The 19,629-nt window shown below is 49.7% G+C and overlaps 1 protein-coding gene and 1 long non-coding RNA gene across 2 annotated transcripts in view; one reads left to right on the top strand and one right to left on the bottom strand.

Moving 5' to 3' along the window:
- The window catches only part of LOC129051398 (uncharacterized), a 29,084-nt gene extending 9,720 nt beyond the window's left edge, over positions 1-19,364 (top strand). Inside the window, exons 6-8 of the long non-coding RNA XR_010137958.1 lie at positions 3,026-3,257; positions 17,368-17,547; positions 17,631-19,364. This is a non-coding gene — a long non-coding RNA (uncharacterized LOC129051398). The remainder of the gene's footprint in view (positions 1-3,025; positions 3,258-17,367; positions 17,548-17,630) is intronic.
- On the bottom strand, positions 10,758-17,852 carry SUPT4H1 (SPT4 homolog, DSIF elongation factor subunit). The gene is given in 5 exon segments (NM_001135543.1): positions 10,758-11,895; positions 12,769-12,822; positions 13,117-13,172; positions 17,035-17,141; positions 17,699-17,852. Coding segments are annotated over 5 exon segments (354 nt in total). The 5' UTR covers positions 17,768-17,852; the 3' UTR covers positions 10,758-11,827.
- Positions 19,365-19,629: the final 265 nt, after the last annotated feature.

Here is a 19,629-nt window from a genome sequence, read left to right as displayed (position 1 = left end):
TGCTGGTTCCCATCCCGAGGCTGGGGCTAAAGAAGGATGGAATGAGGACCTGGACTTTCCCCAGCCCAGTGATGACTCCCGGCTCTGCTGGGCCTCAAACCAGAAGAAATGGTACAGGGCCAGAGACAAAATCAAGGACAGGGGAAGGGGCAGAGTCTAAAATAAGAATACAGAGACAATAAGAAACTTTGTGAGAATGGCGAGGATACATGGAATGGGTCATCCACCTGTGAGTGGAACAAGGCTGCTGGACTCGAAGCCTGACGTAGGCTGCCACCACCCAGATGCGTGGCCTGTGTGACTGACCAGCAGGTGCCTGGGGAAAGAGCAGCCAGTGCCTGCATGGAAACACACATGCACACACAGCGGCCCAGAGAGCCCAAAACATTCAGACACAGACACGCTGTCGCGACACACCCCGCAGTCCTGTACACACACCTAGAGGAAGGCCTATCTACACTCCTGGACACACCTGCCTCCTCCCCAAGAGACACAGGGAGGGCCACCTGGGAATCTGGGGCCAGTGCTTGACAGGGTGACTGGAAGGAGCTGGGGGTGGATTCAGAACATAGGTACCTCTGTGAGAGTGGCCTGGCTCCCACTCCTGCCTCCAAAGCCACCTGTTGCCTGAGTTCCCCAGGATGAGGAAAACCAAACCCTTGAGGTCTTTGTGGAGAAAGAGAGGAGTTCAAGTTGATACTTCAAACTCTGCCCCCTTGGCGGCCGGTCCAGGTTCAAGCAGGCTGTCACTGGGCAACCTTGGCTCACTTGGACTTGCTGTCAAAAGTCCCCCACGGCCCTCTCTGGTTCTGACGTTCAGATTCTTGCTCAGAGGAAGTAGGGGTGGGGGCGGCAGGAACAAGGTGGGAACAGCCCTTCACCAGGATAGAGGGATCTGGGCTTGGAATCCTGGAGGGCTCCAGGCTCACGGTCACTCACTGCCACCCCCACCTTACCGACCTGGGGGACAACCATCTCTGTGTGCCAAGCTGAGGCTGTGGGTAGGCAAAGGTGAGCCGGCAGAGAAAAGGACACAGGACCGGTCCTTGGACACTCCCAGCCTGATAGGCAGTGTGTACGAGTGTGTGTGTCAGTGCAAGTGAGTGTCTTGTACCCAAAGCAGGGGCAGAGCTTCAGGTCTGATGGGGACACTTGGCTCCTACTTCCAGTGAGCACTGAATCTGAAGGTGAAGTAGACACACACATCTACATTTAACATAGTAACGGCAACAGGCACAAGGCCATCCCAGGTGGGGGTTGCCAGGCCCCAAGGGGCTGGGATGTTGGATGCTGCAGTGGCAACCTTAGAGTCACAGGAGTCCCATCAGAGAAGGCTTCCTGGAGAATGTGAGTACAGGTGGAAGAGGGTTTAGAAGGAGAGATTGGGCAAGGAGGAGCAACAGGGAGAAAATGGTCTTTTGAAGGTCTAATGCCTGTAAGGAGAGCAGGCCCAGAGGGTGGAAGAAATGACACGAGCTCATTGTCCGCACATGAAGGCAGAAAAGAAAACCAACCCTTCCCTGCCATCTGCATGGGCCTGGGGCCCTCACTCACAGGCAGGCAAGCAGCCAGTGGGAGATGGCAGCCCAGATAACCTGCCTTACGAAGAGACAACAAGAGAGAAGCCACAGACTTAACCACTCACAAACAGGAAGTCCAGAAGGCAGAGCAGGCCCGCCCTCCAGTAAGCTACAGTTGGGGACAGGCCTGGCCACAAAGGAGGGAAACTGAGACCCTAACATTGCAAAATGGGGCTAAAGCAAATTGGAGTCAATAGTCCCAAATGTCGAGACCCTTCCCCATCTCCCTGGAGGGGCAGCCAAGGGAAGCAGGTGCCAAGAGAGGCAAGTGCCTTAAGAACCTGACAGCCCATGTCCCCTACAGAGATCATCTCAGCACCTCAGAAGATCTCTGTCTCATCTCAGAGCCTTGGGAGCGCAAGGAGTGCTAAAGGGCCTCCAGGCAAGGAGGGCGGGCAAACTGGCTGCCCCTCAGCCCTGCCTGCTCGGCCCAGACTCCCCTAGGTTTAATTTCACACTCTCCTGCTCTACTCTGTCTGGCAAGGGGCAGTTCCAATGCCCAGTGGCCCACACTAGGAGGTCACTTTGCACTGGGGCAGGGTTCTGGCTCAGGTCTCCTGGGATCATAAGACCCAAGGACTTTTAAGCAGCAAGGTTAGGCAGCAACTGGTCCAGAGTCAGGAAACAGAGCTGCAAGCCCAGAGAGAGGCAGAAGGCAGCCTGAGGTCACAAAACGAGTTAGGGCCAAGTTGGGTTCTTTCCACAACATCTAGGAAAAGGCAGGATGGGCTGGGTGGAAAGGGGGTGTGGGTGTGAGGAAGGCTACCCTGACCACTGCTGTGGGAGTGGCTGTGAAACCAGAAGCTTTCTCCTCTGGGATCTTCTAGGGACACAAGTGGAGAGATGAAAGCTCCCTCTGGACTCTCTCCACACACAGGTGCCGGGTTTAACTTGCATAGCTGCACCTGCTCCAGTTCCAACTGCTGCAAATAAATTGTGTGTGTATGTGTGGCGGGGGAAGGGAGGGGGTCCAAGAGCTAGTTTTGTGCCTGGAACCCACTACGATCCCTTATCAGCCCCACTCCCTATCCCAACATCAGGATCACCAAGCAGAGGATAAAATTAAGTGTCAAGAAACTAGGGGTCTAGTCCTCACCCTGTGATTATTTATGGTACAATTCTGGGCCAGTCACTGAATCTGCCCCTAAACCCCAGCCTGTTTCTTCACCTATAAAAATGGGGAGGGAGTTGACCAAAATACTTGTTTGTGCTCTAGGAAGTCCCCAAGAGCATAGGAGCCCAGGGACCTCGCAGGAGGAAGCAGCAGTATCTGTGTTCCAAATCCTGCCCAGCCCCCAGGCAGCCATAGTATCTTCCCAGCTGGCTCGAGGGCACACCTCCCAAAATGCAGAGAAGGCAGGGTGGCTAGGAATGGCTCTAGTAGAATTCTCCCCCTATCTTGTCTGGAAACAAGGGGCAAAGGGCTATCTATTTCCTCCTGCCAGGCTCCTGCCCCCAACAGGATTCCTCACATCCCAGGACCAGCTGGAAAACGCGGTGAGAGTTGGAAAGAGACTGCTCAGTGAGGACTGCCCTGTGAACCAGCTTGGATTCATGGCATTCACCTCCACGTTCTGCACGCGGGGCCAAGGGAAGGGAGGCAGCCCAGGCAGCTACAGAACTTGATGAAACACACTCAATCTGAATCTCGCTTGATCGTCATGCTGACCCAGTGAGGTAAGTGATGGTATCCCCATCTCAGAGATGAGGAACCGGAAACTCAGCGAGGTTAAGTTTCACCTTCCTGAAAATCGGGCACCCCGTTTCTGTTCCCCAGAGGGAGCTCAATTCAAAGTCCCCAAAGAACAGGTCTTCTGTGAAGACCTGTTCTCCCCTCACAACCCCGTTGGAAAAAGCAGTGGGAGCGACCCAGGGCGGACCCTCTGGCCCAGGCTTGTGGGTTGGGGGGCATAGGGGCCTAAATGGGTGGCCAGGTGGCCCACAGAGTCTCTGCAGCAGCAGATGGCCTCCCCAGCCCTTTCCTTCAGAGCCTATTAAGCAGTCAAATGGGGGAGGGTTGGCCCCCAAGGCCAGGGACCCAGCAGCAGCAGCAGCTCACAGCACTGGAGCCGTTAAAAAGTGACTCAACCAGAAAGTGCGCTTGAAGTGACGCCCGCCAGGGCCCCAGAGCCCCAGAGCCCCAGAGCCAAACCTCAAAAAGACGAAGTGAGAGACACAGGCCTGCGGGGGCTGGGCCGGGGGTGGAGACCCAGCCTGGAGCTGGCCTGGCCAAATAAGGGCAAATGCACTAAGGCGGGCCAATGGGGCAACAGCGGCTGGCTGCGTCATGGGGCTGCGGCTCTTGGGAGGGGGAGGTGAGAAGCCTGGGACAAAACGGGGGTAGGTGTCAGGGGGCCCAGCCCCTCTTCAAGGGGTCCCAGGGTGGGTGAACACAGGAGGCATGGAAGCCCTCACCCCCAAGGAGGCTTTGTTACTAAGGTCAGTGGACCTGCAACCCCAGAGCCCCACCTGCAGGCTGGGTGGGGTTCAAGGGAGAAAAAGGGAAACCTGGAGGACCCCCATGCCCCTGCCCCAGTTATGGGCCCTGGACCCCCAACTGCCGTGGAGAACTGAAGGGAGGCCATAGGGACAGCAGCGTTGTGCAAGGGGAAAGGCTGAAGCACCAGTGCAGCTTCACCAGGCCACTGACTGTGGGCAAGAGATGTAATGGAAACTCAGTTTTCTCATCTGTGAAAGGGGAATAATATCGCCTCGTGGGATGGCACTGAGGGTCAAATGCAATAATAGAGGTGGCCCATTTTGAACCTGGAAATTGCCATAGGGAGGTAATAGATGATTAGTGTAGAGACACAAGGCCAAAGGCTGCTTCTTAGATTCTTGTTTCCAGTTACTATAAAAGATCCCTTTGCAAGGACACCGTGTGGTTCTCAATTTTGGCCCCTGGTGGCTAGAACAAGGTAGGGGGAGGTGCAGAGGCCAGAGGGATTCCTGAATCTTAGTCCCTAAGCACAAGCAGAAGAGACTGATGCCTGCCTGCCTCCAGCTGATTCCCCAGGGACATACCCCTCTTCATTTCTCCTGCATCTCCTCACCTTCCATGAATCCAGACCATGCCCCACCCCTCCTCCTCAGACCCCGCCCTCCATCTCCCGGCCTCTCTGGGGTGCAGGGCAGAGGAAGTGAGTCTACTCAGCTGACCAGAGAAAGTGCTGCAGCTGCCTACACAGGGTGGGCCGACTGCTGGCTTGTTCAGGGCCTGTGATAACTCCCTTGCCTCAGGCCTCCCCAGCCCCTGCTGGGACCACTGGCCCAGGAGGAAGGCTGGGCTCTGGCTGCCACCTGCTTCCTCTCAGGAGTTCTTCTCCCTCCCAAGCATGGATTTGCATTCCCCTCTCTGCCTTCTGCTACTCAAGCCCCCAGGGATGAGGTGACAGTTAACCCCCCACTTCCTGCTAGTGGCCCCAGAGCGCTCACTTCCTTCCAGGTATTTTCCGGGATGGGGGAGGGGTTGAAAGGGTGGTAGTTGCTGGGTTTGGAAAGGGGATGAGGGATCCATTTTGGAGAGAAACTGAGGTCCCCTTACCCTGCTGTCTGAAGCTGCTCCTTCCCTTCCCTCACGCTCACTCTGTAACACAAGAGCTCAGTTTGTGGGAAGAAGAGTGCATAGGCTGGAAGCAGCACACAGGGGCTTTCAAAATGGGCTAGGCCAGCTCTCTCTTAGAGGCCCAGGCCTCTATCCGCCATAGATAGACCCCCAAGGAAAGTTCCTTGGACTTCAAGTTCCCTATCGGGACAACATAATGTCTGCCCTCTACCCGGAAGGCAGAAGGTTGAGAACGGGGGAGTGCCAAGGCATAGAGGGGAAATGTTTTCCATCCTATTTCTCAGAGGATCTGGCATCCTGGTACCAACAGCACAAGGCAGAGTGTTCTCTGCCCTCAGTTCCCGCTTCCTGGGATCTTATGGCAGAGAAACACAGCATCTTTAGACAAGAGGTACTGAGCTAGGCAGCGTAGGACATACAAAGTAGCAGCGACCCGTTCCTGAAGTCAAGCTGACCAGTCTCTGGGGCTCAGTCCTTTCCCCTAAAAAGTGAGGGGCTGGCCTAAGTCATGACTCCCCCAGTCCTAATGTTCTGTGGTCTGCCTTCATTCCTCTGTAGACTCTGCATCTCACCTTCCCACTGGTGAAGGCCTCGAAACCCCAACACTGAGGCAGGCAGCCATGTGCTCTTCTCCCCAGTCTAAACCTTGCTGGCGCAACCTATAGCAATTTTTACCAAGTGTGGCTGTCTGTTCTCCTAGGTCAGACAAGACTGGAAGGGGGACAGCCACACATGAGCAACAGAAGTGACAGCTGACAGGTTGCTATGAATCCAAGAGGTAGAAAAAGAGTCAGTCCCGGAACCATTTCACCACATGATACAAAAATGGAGGTTTACAACAATGACTTTGAACCAAATCAGGTTAAATCACATTCAGAATCTTGTATCCAAATAGCAAGGAAGTATATAACACATTTTTAAAAATTTAAGCTAGGTGTAGTGGCACATGCCTGTAGTCCCAGCTACTTGTGAGGCTGAAGCGGGAGAATCTCTTGAGCCCAGGAATTCAAGGCCAGTCTGGGCAACATAGTGAGACCCTGTCTAAAAAAAAAGAACCACAGAAAAACAAACAAAAAACCAAAAAAAAAACCCAAACCAAACTTTATCTTATAAAAAACGAGAACATAAAGATTAAAATTAAAAAAAAACCTTGGCCAGGCACAGTGGCTCACGCATATAATCCTAGCCTTTTAGGAGGCTGAGGCCGAAGGAACACTTGAGGCCAGGAATTTGAAACCCTGTCTCTATAAAAAATACCAAAAATACCCCAAAATTAGCTGGGTGGAGTGGTGTGCACCTGTATCGTTAGATACTTTAGGAGCTGAAGTGAGAATATAGATTGAGCCCAGGAGCTGGAGGCTTCAGTGAGCTACAATCGTGCCACTGCACTCCTGCCTGGGAAACAGAACAAGACCCTGTCTTTGGAAAAAAAAAAAAAAAAAAAAAAAAAAAAAAAGCCCTGGTGCTTGAAGGAAAATGTTTCTGTTTTGATTCAGTTTTGATGTATTTATGTATGATATATGTGGTGGAACACCTATTACCCAACAATGCTGGAAGGATGAAATTCTTCTCACACCTATCTAGAACTTACCTGGAGATAGGCAACCTTGGATAATGACAATTCCTTACATACTTAGTTTACAACTCTCAAATTGCTTTTGCCTAAATTATTGTATTTGATTTTTTTTTTTTGAGACAGGGTCTTGCTCTGTTGCCCAGGCTAGAGTGCAGTGGCACGATTGGGACTCACTGCACCCTTGACCTCCTGGGCTCAAGTGATCCTCCTGCCTCAGCCTCCCAAGTAGTTGGGACTACAGGTGTGTGCCACCATGCCCAGCTAATTTAAAAAAAATTTTTAATAGAGACAGGGCATCGCCATTTTGCACAGGCTGATCTCAAACTCCCGAGCTCAAGCAATCCACCCACCTCAGCCTCCCAAAATGCTGGGATTACAGGCGTGAGCCACCACACCCAGCCAAAGCAAACTTTTTATTTGAAGTATAACAGTGAACAAATCCTAAGTATATAACAATATATTTTCAGAAAGTGAACTGACCTACATAACTAGCATCAAGATCAAGATAAAAGGCCGGACGCGGTGGCTCATGCCTGTAGTCCCAGCAGTTTGGGAGGCCGAGGTGGGTGGATCGCTTGAGCCCAGGAGTTCGAGACCAGCCTGGGCAGTATGACGAAACCCCGTCTCTACCAAAGTATAAAAATTAGCTGGATGTGGTGGTGGACGCCTGTAGACCCTGCTACTTGAGGCACTGAGGTGGGAGGATCAACTGAGCCCAGGGGGTTGAGGCTGCAGTGAGCCATGATCAAGCCACTGCACTGCAGTCTGGGTGACAAAGTGAGATCCTGTCTCAAAAAAAAAAAAAAAAGTTAAAGAAAAGAAAAGAAAGAAAGGGAAGGAAGGGAAGGAAGGGAGAAAGAAAAGAAAAGAAAGGAAGGAAGGAAGGAAGGAAACAAAATATAACCAGCACCTTAGGTGCTTCTCATGCCTTCCTCCACCACTACCTATCACAGCTAACCACGATCCTGCCCTTAACATCATAGTTTTGTCAACTGCACTTCGTAGACAAGAAACTTCATTTTAGAGGTGACTTGGGAAAGTCACAGGGTTGGTGGCTGGTAGGGGCAGCAAGGCCGGGACTCTGCCCTTAGTTAGATACATGTATTTTCATCACACAAGTCTCAGTGTTCCAGTAGGGTGTGACGGTGCCATCATCAGTCTGCAGATGGAGGGAGGTGAGGAGGAAAAAGAGAGGTTGGGAGGTGTGGGGCACACAGGTCAGCAGGTGCGTAAGAGCTGCTGGAGTGGAACAGAAGATGCAGCCAGGGGGTAACTCATGAAGGGCTAGACTGGTTTCCCAATGCTCTGCACAGGGATCCTTGAGTAAATCCCAAGGATCCCCTCCCTGGGCCATTGCCCCACTGACTCCATCTCTTTGGCTAATTTTAGACTTAGGGACTAGAGTGGTGGGATTAGAGTGGTTGGTGGGCTCAACGTGTAGGGACAATGTGTTGTAATAACTTCACTCAGAAGAAAGCTAATGCCTCACACTGGTTCTGTGGAACACTTACAGAGGGAAAAAAACTTGCTGTGTTTGTGGACAACTGTGTGACAGTTAGTAGCCCTAAACTTGGTGTGGACATTGTATTTCTTGAGCTGAGGCTCCACTACTTGATTATGGCTAAAACACTTTAACTCTTTTCTTCCCCGCCCCGAGACAGAGTCTTGCTCTGTCACCCCAGCTGGAATGCAGTGGCACGATCTTGGCTCACTGCAATCTCCGCCTCCCGGGTTCAAGCACTTCTCCTGCCTCAGCCTCTCGTGTAGCTGGGATTACAGGTGCCCGCCACCACACCTGGCTAGCTTTTTATATTTTTAGTAGAGACGGGGTTTCACCATCTTGGCCAGGCTGGTCTTGAACTCCTTATTTCATGATCCACCCACCTTGGCCTCCCAAAGTGCTGGGATTACAGGCATAAGCCACCGTGCCGTCAAGACACTTTAACCCTTTGAGCCTCAGTCTCCTCATCACCAAATAAGGATGTTAACTAGTTCCAGGGTTTCTGTGAGAATCAAATGAGATACTGGATGTGAAAGCCCTTTGTCAACTATATTTGGGTTTGTTTTGTTGTTTTTTAAGACACGGTCTTGCTCCGTCACCCAGGCTGGAGTGCAGTGGCACCATCATGGCTCACTGCAGCCTCAAACTCCTGGACTCAAGGGATCCTCCCACCTCAGCCTCTCAAGTAGCTGGGACTACAGGTGTACACCACCATGCCTGGCTAATTTTTTGTATTTTTTGTAGAGATGGGCTTTTGCCATGTTGCCCAGGCTGGTCTCACACTCCTAGGTTCAAAGTGATCTGCCTGCTTTGACCTCCCCAAAGTGCTGGGATTAGAGGCGTGAGCCACAGCACCCAGCACCTTTGTCAACTGTAAAAATATTTACATGAAAGGCTTTACTGATACTAAACATGAACCAGACTTCCAGACAAAGTTATTATTAGTCTGTTCTTAAGCATGACCTACCTGCCTCTTTGATAGAGACCAGATGTCAGGGAGGGGACCTGAGGATCAAGTAGCAGGCTGCAGACAGACAAGGAGTAACAAGGCAGAAGCCACACCAAGAGCAAAGCCTCAGTTCCCAACCCTGGTGAAACTGCTCCCCTCCAAGACCAGACCATCCTGACCCTTGCTCTATCAGCTACCAGTCCTTTCTTGAGCTGGACGCTGCATTATCAATGCACTGCCACTGAGCTCCTCAGTGTTCTGGGAGACCCTAATTCCACAGCATGTGGCGGGGAGGAAGCAGAGAATGAGGCACGGGCAGGCAAGGGGAAGGCAGCCTGGCTACTATTCCTAGTCTCTGTCTGACTTGCGTCTGTTCTTGTTGAGCTAGGGAGGAGGCTTGCGCTTCAGAAGGAGAGAAGCCAAACTACTGAGCAAGACAACAAGGAGAGATCTTAAGATGCTATGCACTCAGAACTTCGGCAGCCAGAATGGGACTGAAACTTTGACAGACACAATGGGCCAATGGGCAGGACATAGCTCTCATGGCCACCCTCATAGCCATGGAAAGCATGGCAGCGGTACCAGGACCGCCCACTCCCAGGGAACTGTGAACCAAGTTCTTGTCTTAGTTTCTTTGGGTTCCCAGTAGAGGATGGGACTCCAGCACCTTTCTGCCTGTCTGGGTTGCTGAGTGGCACCACCTGCATGTTCAAGTACCGGAGACAGCAAGAAAGCTAATTCAGCAGCAGCTCCCAGGGAGAGCCCACTTGGCAGTCTGTAGAATCCAGCAAGGAAAACAGGCCACCCTTCCCCCACAAGCATCAATGCCTATGCTATGTGTTTTGCTTCCTGTGAGACTGTCAGTTAGGGCCCAGTTCAGTGTGGGGCTGAGGCAGCCTGAATGTGGTTATTTGTGCAAGCTCCTCTTGCCTCCCCTCCCCACAACTGTTTCCATTCTCACCAAGCAGCCACGTCCGGGTCAGACACCCAGGACAGCAGCTGGGGCTTTCCAAGGGACTTTTTGAGAAGCTAGTGAAAGTTGGGTGTTGGCTGCATAGCCTGGGCACTTGCTGAAACGCACGTCTTCCATCTAGGACGTAAGCTCTAGCCTGGCAGGGTTGCTTTCAGGTTGAAATTGAACAGAAATCACTACCCATGGAGCTTTCTGTTTGCTGGGCTGGGGAAATCCTTGAGAAACTCAGTTTGGAGTTGGGGTTATCTGACTATTCCCTCAGAGCTTGAAGGCACCAGAGAAAATGGTTTTGGTTTGAAGACCATGAGTGGACATGAGCAGCCCAGCCAGTCCCAGTTTCCCTCCCGTAGGCCTATGCGAGGACAAGGAAGGGGAGCAGACAAACTAATCAGAGTCAGGTCAGCATCTCTCCTCCTTCCCACACTCTCCAGGCCACAGGTAACAAGCAAAATCAACTCAAGAGCAACACCAGGTGGCTGAGACACAAAGCCCTAGCACAGGCAGCTCTGCCCTAGCACAGCACAGCTCACCCTGCAGTTGTGGTTCTCAGCATTTCTCATACTATTTTGGCTGATGGTGCACATATTCTATGTATTGAAAAATGGCCCAAAAAGGAGAGCAAAAGGATGTCACCTTTATAATACTTATATAATTTTCACATAGCTTCGTTTCTACAATCACAACAATCCTGAGGTAAACAGGCAGGGTGTAATCATTCTCTTTTTAGAGGGCGAACAAGGAACTTAGGGAAATCAAAATGGGGATACTAACAGGATTTCTATGGAAATTTAAATGAGAATTTGTGGTAAATTTTTTTATCCTAAAACAACTCACCTTGGCCGAAAAATGGGATATTACCCAAGGTCCCCTACTAGGCCGGAGGAGAAAAGGACCTACCTCCTACAGGGGCACAAACAAGGGAGACTAGGACCCAATGGTCACCCAAGGCCCAAGGGTCTCCAGTGAGTGCTTAAGACTGGCCTAAGGTATAGGAAGAGCAGTGAAGAGAAGAAAATAGACAAGCAGGGGAAGGAAGAATTATTAAACATGGTCAAGGAGCACTCTACAAAGCCTCAGGATTTCTTCAAGGGATACTGCTGTGCCAGGTCTCGAGGGCAGAAGGATACAAGTGCGAGATACCAGGGCCACCAAGTTGATGGGGTTACTGAGCCTCTGGATCAGCACCTTCTGATAGGAAGCAAGGAAGCACACTAGAAAGGCTGCAATCTCAGAGGCCGAGACAGCCAAGAGGGAGTAGAAGGGCCTCTGCTGCTCTGGGAAGGTTCTTATAGGGCAAATAAGCTATTACACTGTGCCTAAGAGAATGGAAGAGGGAGGCAAGGCAGGTGTCATGGCCTTCAGAACTTTCTCGAGGTTCGTATTTATTGACATTTGACCTAGAGTCCTTGGCATGGGGAAGGCACAGACCTGGGCCACGGGTAGGAAAATCAGCATCCTACTCTCTCCTCAATTCTATCTGTTAATCCACCAATCCAAATCCCTCCCACCCCACCTGTAGTCCAAAGAAGATAAAATGATAAAATGATGTGCTGCTCTCTCAACAGTCAGCTGAGTCTGAATTGGAGGTTCTGTTCATTTGAAGTTCTGTTCATTTAGTTCCAGAACAAGAAATAAGCAGAGGCAGGAGGTGGAGAGCAAAGATGCTGGCAGCCCTGCATCTTGCTAGGTCTTAATAGCTGTGTCTCTGGATTTGTAGGCCACTCCTCGACTTTTCAGCTCCCGCACGATTCCTGAAGCAGGAAAAGAAACAGTTCTGTGAGGTAAGATTCAGAGGGGTAAGACAGGCCACTCAGCTGCCACCTTGAGGGGGTACTATAAGCAAACTGGAGTTCCTAGACTACTTATCAATAGTCTGCTTGGCCAGGCATGGTGGCTCATGCCTGTAATCTCAGCACTTTGGGAGGTCAAGGTGGATCACTTGAGGTCAGGAGTTCAAGACCAGCCTGGGCTACAGAGCAAGGCCCCATCTCTACAAAAAAAATTTAAAAATTAGCCAGGTGTAGTGGCTTGCACCTGTAGTCCCAGCTATTTGGGAGGCTGAGGCGGGAGGATCCCTTGAATCCATGAGTTCAAGGCTGCAGTGAGCTATGATAACGCCACTATATTTCAGCCTGAGTGACAGAGACTCTGTCTCAAAAAAAAAAAAAAAAAAGGTCCTGCTTAGTTGACTCATTACCAGTGAAGACCCAGGCAAGTGTTCGGTAAGAATGAGAAGAAAAAGAGGGATACATGTAGTCATCAGAAGCAAAGGTTCTAAGCCAGGCACTTGTAGTCCCAGCTACTCAGAAGGCAGAGGTGGCAGGAGCGCATGAGCCCAGGAGTTAAGAGTCCAGCCTGGGCAACATAGTGAGACCTTGTCTCTAAAAAAAAAATAAAAAACAGAAGCAGCAAAAATTCTGGAGTCAGAATGCCTGGATTCCAATCCTGGCTCCTCATTTACTAGCTGGTGACCTCCAGCAAGTGATTTAACCTCTCTGTGCCTGGTTGCCCCCATCTGTAAAATGCTGAACCTCATAGAGTGTGAGAATTGGCATTAATTCAGATAAAAAAACTTCTGCAGAGCTTTACAGTAAATGAACATTGGCTGTTATGATTATTATTACCTTGGGGCAGGCGACCAGTGACTGACACCGCATATACACCTGGCTTAAAGTTACCTGAGAGAGAAGAAAAAAGATACAAGATTACAGTGAAGTGAGTTGAGACTCAAGATCAAATGGAAGCTTAAGCTAAACATTAAAGAGGTGATACAACTCCAAGAGAAGAGCTATCCCCTCTTTTGGCTACAAGTGTTAAATGACAAGGCACAGGACACTGCTTCCCTGTGTCTCCTACAATCTGATTTTTCCCACCCTGAGGTCACTCATCTTGCTGATTTCAGACTCCCTAATGGGCCTGAGAAACAGTAACAACACTATAACTAAGCCAAAAGGCGAAAGGCCGACACTTACTGACTCGCTGCCACTTGGAGACCCAGCTGTCCTCTGGACTCATCATCGCAATGATTCTAGGGAGGGAAAAGAAATGGAGAGTCAGCCTGAGCCTCCCCTGGGCCTGAGCTCAATTCTGAGAGAGGAATCTAGGAAAAAGCCAAGTACTGAGTCTCCACTGGAAAGCTGGGAAAACTGCCTTCTGATGTTGGGATGAGGATGACTCAAAGCTAGGACAAAAGTTCTTCGTTCTTATGTCCTTGGCCCGCCAGCCACAGGTCAGTTTCCACCCCCAAAAGATTATCTCACTCGGCTCACAAACATCCTTAGCCTAACATTCCCTAGAAAATGAGACGGCTTTAGGACTAGGGGTCCAATAGTTACAACTAACACAACTACAAGGGGTCTAGGGCCTAGTGCAAAGAGGAGGGTGAGTCAAAACAATGGATCCTCCTACTAGAAAGGAGTTCAACTTGGCTAAGCTTTTCCTCTAATGACCTATACATATGGGGACCCCTCTAATGACCTATACATGTGGGGTTCCCTTCTCAGAACCTCATCAGTAAGCTGAGACTCAAAGGTTGAGATAATACATGAAAAACACCTAGCACAAAGACTAGCACAGAGTGGGTGCTAAATAAGCATTAGCTCTCCTCATTATCCTAATAGTCCTTCCCAGGCAGCTGTGATTCCAGAGGAATGGTAAGGCTATTCAAGGGCTAGAAGATGCTGCTTGAGCAAGATGGACAAGCATTTTTGTCATTCAATGCATTCAATCAAACGCTTACTGACTGTCTATTGTGTTGGGTGTAAGCACTGACATTTGTTGACTGCCTCCTCAATACGCCTCCCCTCTTCTCTCAGTAACAATCTTGGATTCTTATTTGAGAAGATTCCCTTCCCATCCAAATCCTACATTCTCAGCCATGCGCTGTTAAGTGGAACCGACCCTACCTCCAGGGGTGACAAGCAGGACACTAGCCCCCAGCCCTGCAGCCTGATGGGAGATAGGCATGTATGCAGGCCATCCTCCTGACCACAAGTATATTCTTCTCTGTTCTTCACAATCTATCTTTTTAGCCTTAGGGTCCCTACAGCCAACCTTATGATTTAACCTAAACAGAATTCCCACTGTTCTCCAAACACATCCTGGTTTTCCCCATCCTAAGCCTTTGCTCTAGTCACTCCCTTTATTTGGAATGTTCTATCTCTCACCTCAACTTCCTCAAAAATCCCAAACTTCTTTCCTTAAGAGGAAAGTACTACCTCTTCCAATTCTGGTTGAGGTCATCTAGCCCTCCTCCGATCTTTAATTTGCCCACTCTTTAAGACCTAACATGCACTAGAATTATACAAATAATTCCTACAACCTAACAACCAAAAAACCAAACTGAAGTCAAAAATGAGCAAAGGCTTTGAATAGGCATTTCTCCAAAGATATACAAATGGCTATAAGCACATAAGAGGCTCAACATCACCATTCAATGGGGGAAATGGGACACCAAAGTCACACCCATCAGGATGGCTATTATTAATAAATAATAAGTGTTGGTGAGGATGGGGAGAAATTAGAACCTTTGGGCACTGTTGGTGGGAATGGAAAATGGTGGAGTTGCTAAACAGTATGACAGTTCCTCAAAAAATTAAACACTGAATGATCATATGATCTAGCAATTTCACTTGTGGATATACAGATGATCCCTGACTTACCTTAGTTCAACTTATGATTTTTCAAATTTATGATTGTGCAAAAGTGACATGCATTCAGTAGAAATCGTTTTCAAATTTTAAATGTCGTTCTTTTCCAGGCTAGCAATTCAGTACAATATTCTGTCATGATGCTGCCGTGAGCCACAGCTTCTGGCCAGCCACAGCAACACAAGCGTTCTGAGCACATTTGAAGTAGGCTAACTTATGATATTCAGTAGGTTGGGTGTGTTAAGTGCACTTTTGGCTTATATTTTCAACTTATGATGGGCTTATTAGGTTGTAACTCCTTGTAAGTTGAGGAGCATCTGTACTGAAAATAATGAAAAGCAGGGACTTGAACACATATTTGTATACCAATGTTCACAGCAGTATTATTCACAAATAGCCAAAAGGGAAAAGCAATCCAAGATATCATTGATAAATGCATGGGCAGCAGAACATGCTATACACATACAAGCGAATATTATTCAGCTCAAAAAAGGAGGGAAATTCTGTTGCATACTACAATATGAATAAACCCTGAAGACATTATGTTAAGTGAAAGAAGCTACAAAATGCTACTGAATGAGCCCATAGGTACCTAAGGGTGCCTAAGGTGGCCAAATTCATAGAGACAAAGCATGGTGGTTGTCAGGGACAGGAGGGAGGAAAGAATGAGGAGCTAGTGTTTAATGGGTACAGATGAAAAAAGTTCTGGAGCTGGATGGTGGTGATGGTTGCACAACAATGAGTATGCACTAATGCCACTGAATTGTGTATTTAGAAATGGCAGCCGGGCGCAGTGGCTCACGTCTGTAATCCCAGAACTTTGGGAGGCTGAGACAGGAGGATCACCTGAGGTCAGGAGTCCGAGACCAGCCTGGCCAGCATGGTGAAACCCCGTCTTTATTAAAAAAGTACAAAAATTAGCTGGGCGTGGTGGTGGGCGCCTGTAATCCCAGCTACTCAGGAGGCTGAGGCAGGAGAATCGCTTGAACCTGGGAGGCGGAGGTTGCAGTGAGCTGAGATCGTGCCATTGCAGCCAGGCGCTGTGGCTCACTCCTGTAATCCCAGCACTTTGGGAGGCCAAGGCGGGTGGATCATGAGGTCAGCAGTTCAAGACCAGTCTGACCAACATGGTGAAACCACATCTCTACTAAAAATACAAAAATTAGCTGGGCGTGGTGGCAGGCGCCTGTAATCCCAGCTACTCAGGAGGCTGAGGCAGAGAACCGCTTGAACCTGGGGGGCGGAGGTTGCGGTGAGCCGAGATTGCACCACTGCACTCCAGCCTGGGCGACAGAGTGAGACTCTGTCTCAAATAAATAAATAAATAAATAAGTAAGTAAGTAAGTAACTAAGTAAGTAAGTAAGTAAGTAAGTAAGTAAAATGGCTAAAATGGGCCAGGCATGGTGACTCACACTTGTAATCCCAGCACTATGAGAGGCTGAGGTGGGCAGATCACCTGAGGTCAGGAGTTTGAGAGCAGCCTGGCCAACATGGTGAAACCCTGTCTCTACTCAAAATACAAAAATTAGCTGGGAGTGCTGGTGGGCGCCTGTAATCCCAGCCACTCAAGAGGCTGAGGCAGGAGAATTGCTTGAACCTGGGAGGCAGAGGTTGCAGTGAGCCGAGATTGCGCCACTGCACTCCAGCCTGAGTGACAAGAGCGAAAAGTCTGTCCCCCCAAAAAAAAAAAAAAAAAGCAACAGCTTTTGGGCAATGATCTACCATTACTATATTTCCCTTCCCTTCATTTTCAAAAAAAATTTTCATGCATTTAACAAACATTATTAAGATTACATTCTTTCTTCTCATGTTAAGTCTTTGAAATCTGGGGTATATTTTATACTTAAAAGCATGTCTTAATTTGGACTAGACACATTTCAAGTGCTCAGTAGCTACAGGTGGCTAGTGGTTACTGTATTAGATGCATAGCACTAGTATGTCCCAAAATAACTGTTAAGGCTGGACACAGTGGCTTACACCTATAATCCCAGCACTTTGGGAGGTTGAAGTCGGAGGATCGTTCCACGCTGCACTGAGCTATGATCATGCCACTGCACTCCAGCCTGAGCCACAGAGCAAAACCCTGACTCAAAAAAAAAAAAAAAAAACCAACCCCACACAAAATAACCCCAAAAAACGAATGGCTGGGACCAACTAAGACTAACACTTGCCCTGCATTTACTTCTCTGGGTGCGGGTTGGGTAATGCAGAAGTGAATGATGGAATCTGAAGCGGCTTACCCATCAAAGGAAGAGCTGGTGCAGTCATATACCATCTCTCGGTTACCCTTCATTTGTAGATATGCATCACAATTGTCACAACCATCATATTCAAACTGGTCTATAGTCTGGGAGTGAAAGAAAAATAAAGGAAAAGGAGAGATAAGCATGAACAAGACCAAGAGAAAAAGTAGCTTTCTCAATACTTCGACCTGCTCAATTTCTTGTTTCCCTATGTTGACTTTGTCTCCTAAGGTTCCCCACCTACTACTCTCAAAGCTCCATTCCTAAGTCCCACCTTCCCACTCCTTCCTTTCTTGTTCCCAATTCCGTTTTATCTATTCCTTTCTCTAGTCTACTCAGGGTCAGGCACCCTTCCCGACTACTCACTCAGCAGCGGATCTCCACCCGCCTCTGACTCCCAGTGTCTTTCGGCTCCAACGTAAGTTCACCGAACGTCTAAGAGCTGAGGATTCAAAGGCATGTACGACCGCCCGTGCCCTCAGCTGCAAGACCTGTCCGCGATCCTATGAGGTAAACGATGGCCTCCTTCGGCTTCTCACTCCCCCTGCCACCTCTGAGTTCTGAGCCTTACTTTTCTCTTTACTGTCCCACAGCCCCATTCCGCCCTCTTTCCCCGACCTTGGTCCCCCATGGGCCCTACAACCAGGTCCCCGACTGACACCTTGACCAGCGAACACAGCAAACAGGCCCGCAGATGCCGCAGGTCCTTCGGCACCGTCTCCAGGGCCATCTTCGCCGATAGGAAGAGCAACAGGGAGATAGACGACAACAGCCTGTGCACCCGCAGGAAGTAAATAGCTCGTTACCCAGAATCCCCGCCACTTCTGGCGCTTAGACTTCCTCTTCCGGTGTGGGCGGGCGCCGGCTCCGCCCCTACCCCCGCCAGAGGAGATGGTTTCTCCCACCGGCAGGCGGGGAGGCGGGGCGGCCGGCCGCCACCTGGGCCGGGGCGCGTCCCAGCCACCTGAGCCCGCCGAGGGCGCGGCGGAGGCTGTGTAGGGTAGTCAGCGGGCCCCCGGCGCGGGGGACGGAGGGGGCGGCTGCGCTTGCGCGGGAGTGTGTCGGGCTGAGCCGCAGCGCCGAGACGCGAGCCGTTTGATCTGGGCTGCTGGCCCTGGGCGCCGGTCCTGTTCCCCGATGGTAACCCGAAGTTTTTTTGTTTTGTTTTGTCTTCCCGTTGTAGAAGCACTGGGGGCAGTGAATCCACTGTCTCCCTCTGGATTATGTCTGGAGAGACCCAGAACGAATCCAGGGACAGCCCCACCCCTCCTTCCTAACTGCGAGAGCGCTATAGGGTTTCCACTTGCTTCCCACAGGAATGCTGGCCTGGGAGCTACGGCGGAAAAAATGCGTATTTATCTTTTAAAACTCCGTCTGTTTGCTCGTTCCGGCTCATAATTTATACTTTGGGCAGTTCTTAGCACTTAGACACGGTTCCTTTACTAAAGAACATTTGTAGAAGATTAGGTGTCCTTTTTTCCGCTTTCATTTCGCCGTCTAGGAAGCGAAATGCCTTGTTCTATAGGCACCAAACCACCACCCCTACCAAACCTTTCTCGGGGAAGCAGAAGGGGAACTTGTGCCTTGTGAGGAAGCGACAAAGGCCCTTTCTGGCCCTGGAGACTTCATGCCAATGGAGCACCAGCTGTCTGTCCTCGCAATAGCCCGAGTGCAGGCAGAACGCGGTCATTTGTGTTTATCTGAGAGGAGCTTTGGGATATAAATAGTTTCAGGCCCCGCTGCTCTATCATTCCAGCCCAGCCTCCTGATTGAGCTGCTTCTGGGCGGGCTTGCTTCTTGTTGACGGTCCCATGCTGTGTTCAGATGGGCTCTGTGACAGGTTTGGATGTTTTCTATCACTGAATAAAACTTTCCACTTTGGAACATATTTTCTACACTCTATTATCTCATGTAAGTCCTGCAACAACTATGAAGTAGGCCCATTTTATGGACTGAAAAAGCGAGGCACAGAGTATTTGCGCAAGGTCAAAGTCACTGAAGTATGATAATGTGTGAAGTGAACAGTATAATAATATGACTGAAGCACAGTAAGAATCCAGTCATGCTTTCTCCTTCCCTGAGCTCACTAAGCCACACTTTTAGGGGCTTACAAACCAGTTCTTATTGCCAAGCCCTCTACTCTACCCTATCCTTTCATAAATCGGAGCCTAGCCTCTGATAACAGAAATAATTTATTTCTTTTGATGTAGAAAGAGATGAAGTTGTTACCCTGAGTGACAGTCACGACAGAACAAAACCACAAGACCAGACCACATTTGTGGATAAATATATTAGCAAATAAATATATTTCTTAACATAGTGCCTGATTCAAGCGTCTGTCTGGTTCAGATATAAATACCCATGTGGGTGCCTAGGTGCTAGTCTCCCCACTAACTGAGGGAAGAAGGTTCCCAGGTGGGGTCCTGTGCCCACTTTGCCACCACATTCACATTCCAAATGGGATAATGCCTGAGGGGCCAACAGTGGTCAGGCTGCCCTGGGGTGAATGTCACCCTGATGAGGCCACTCAGCTCTTGTCCACTCAGTGAGGCCAGACTTGTGCTCTAATCCACTCTCCTGTGGGTCCCTGGC

Source organism: Pongo abelii, chromosome 19, assembly GCF_028885655.2.
Source record: "Pongo abelii isolate AG06213 chromosome 19, NHGRI_mPonAbe1-v2.0_pri, whole genome shotgun sequence".
Lineage (NCBI taxonomy): Eukaryota > Metazoa > Chordata > Mammalia > Primates > Hominidae > Pongo > Pongo abelii.
This window is presented reverse-complemented; position numbering and strand designations above follow the sequence as displayed.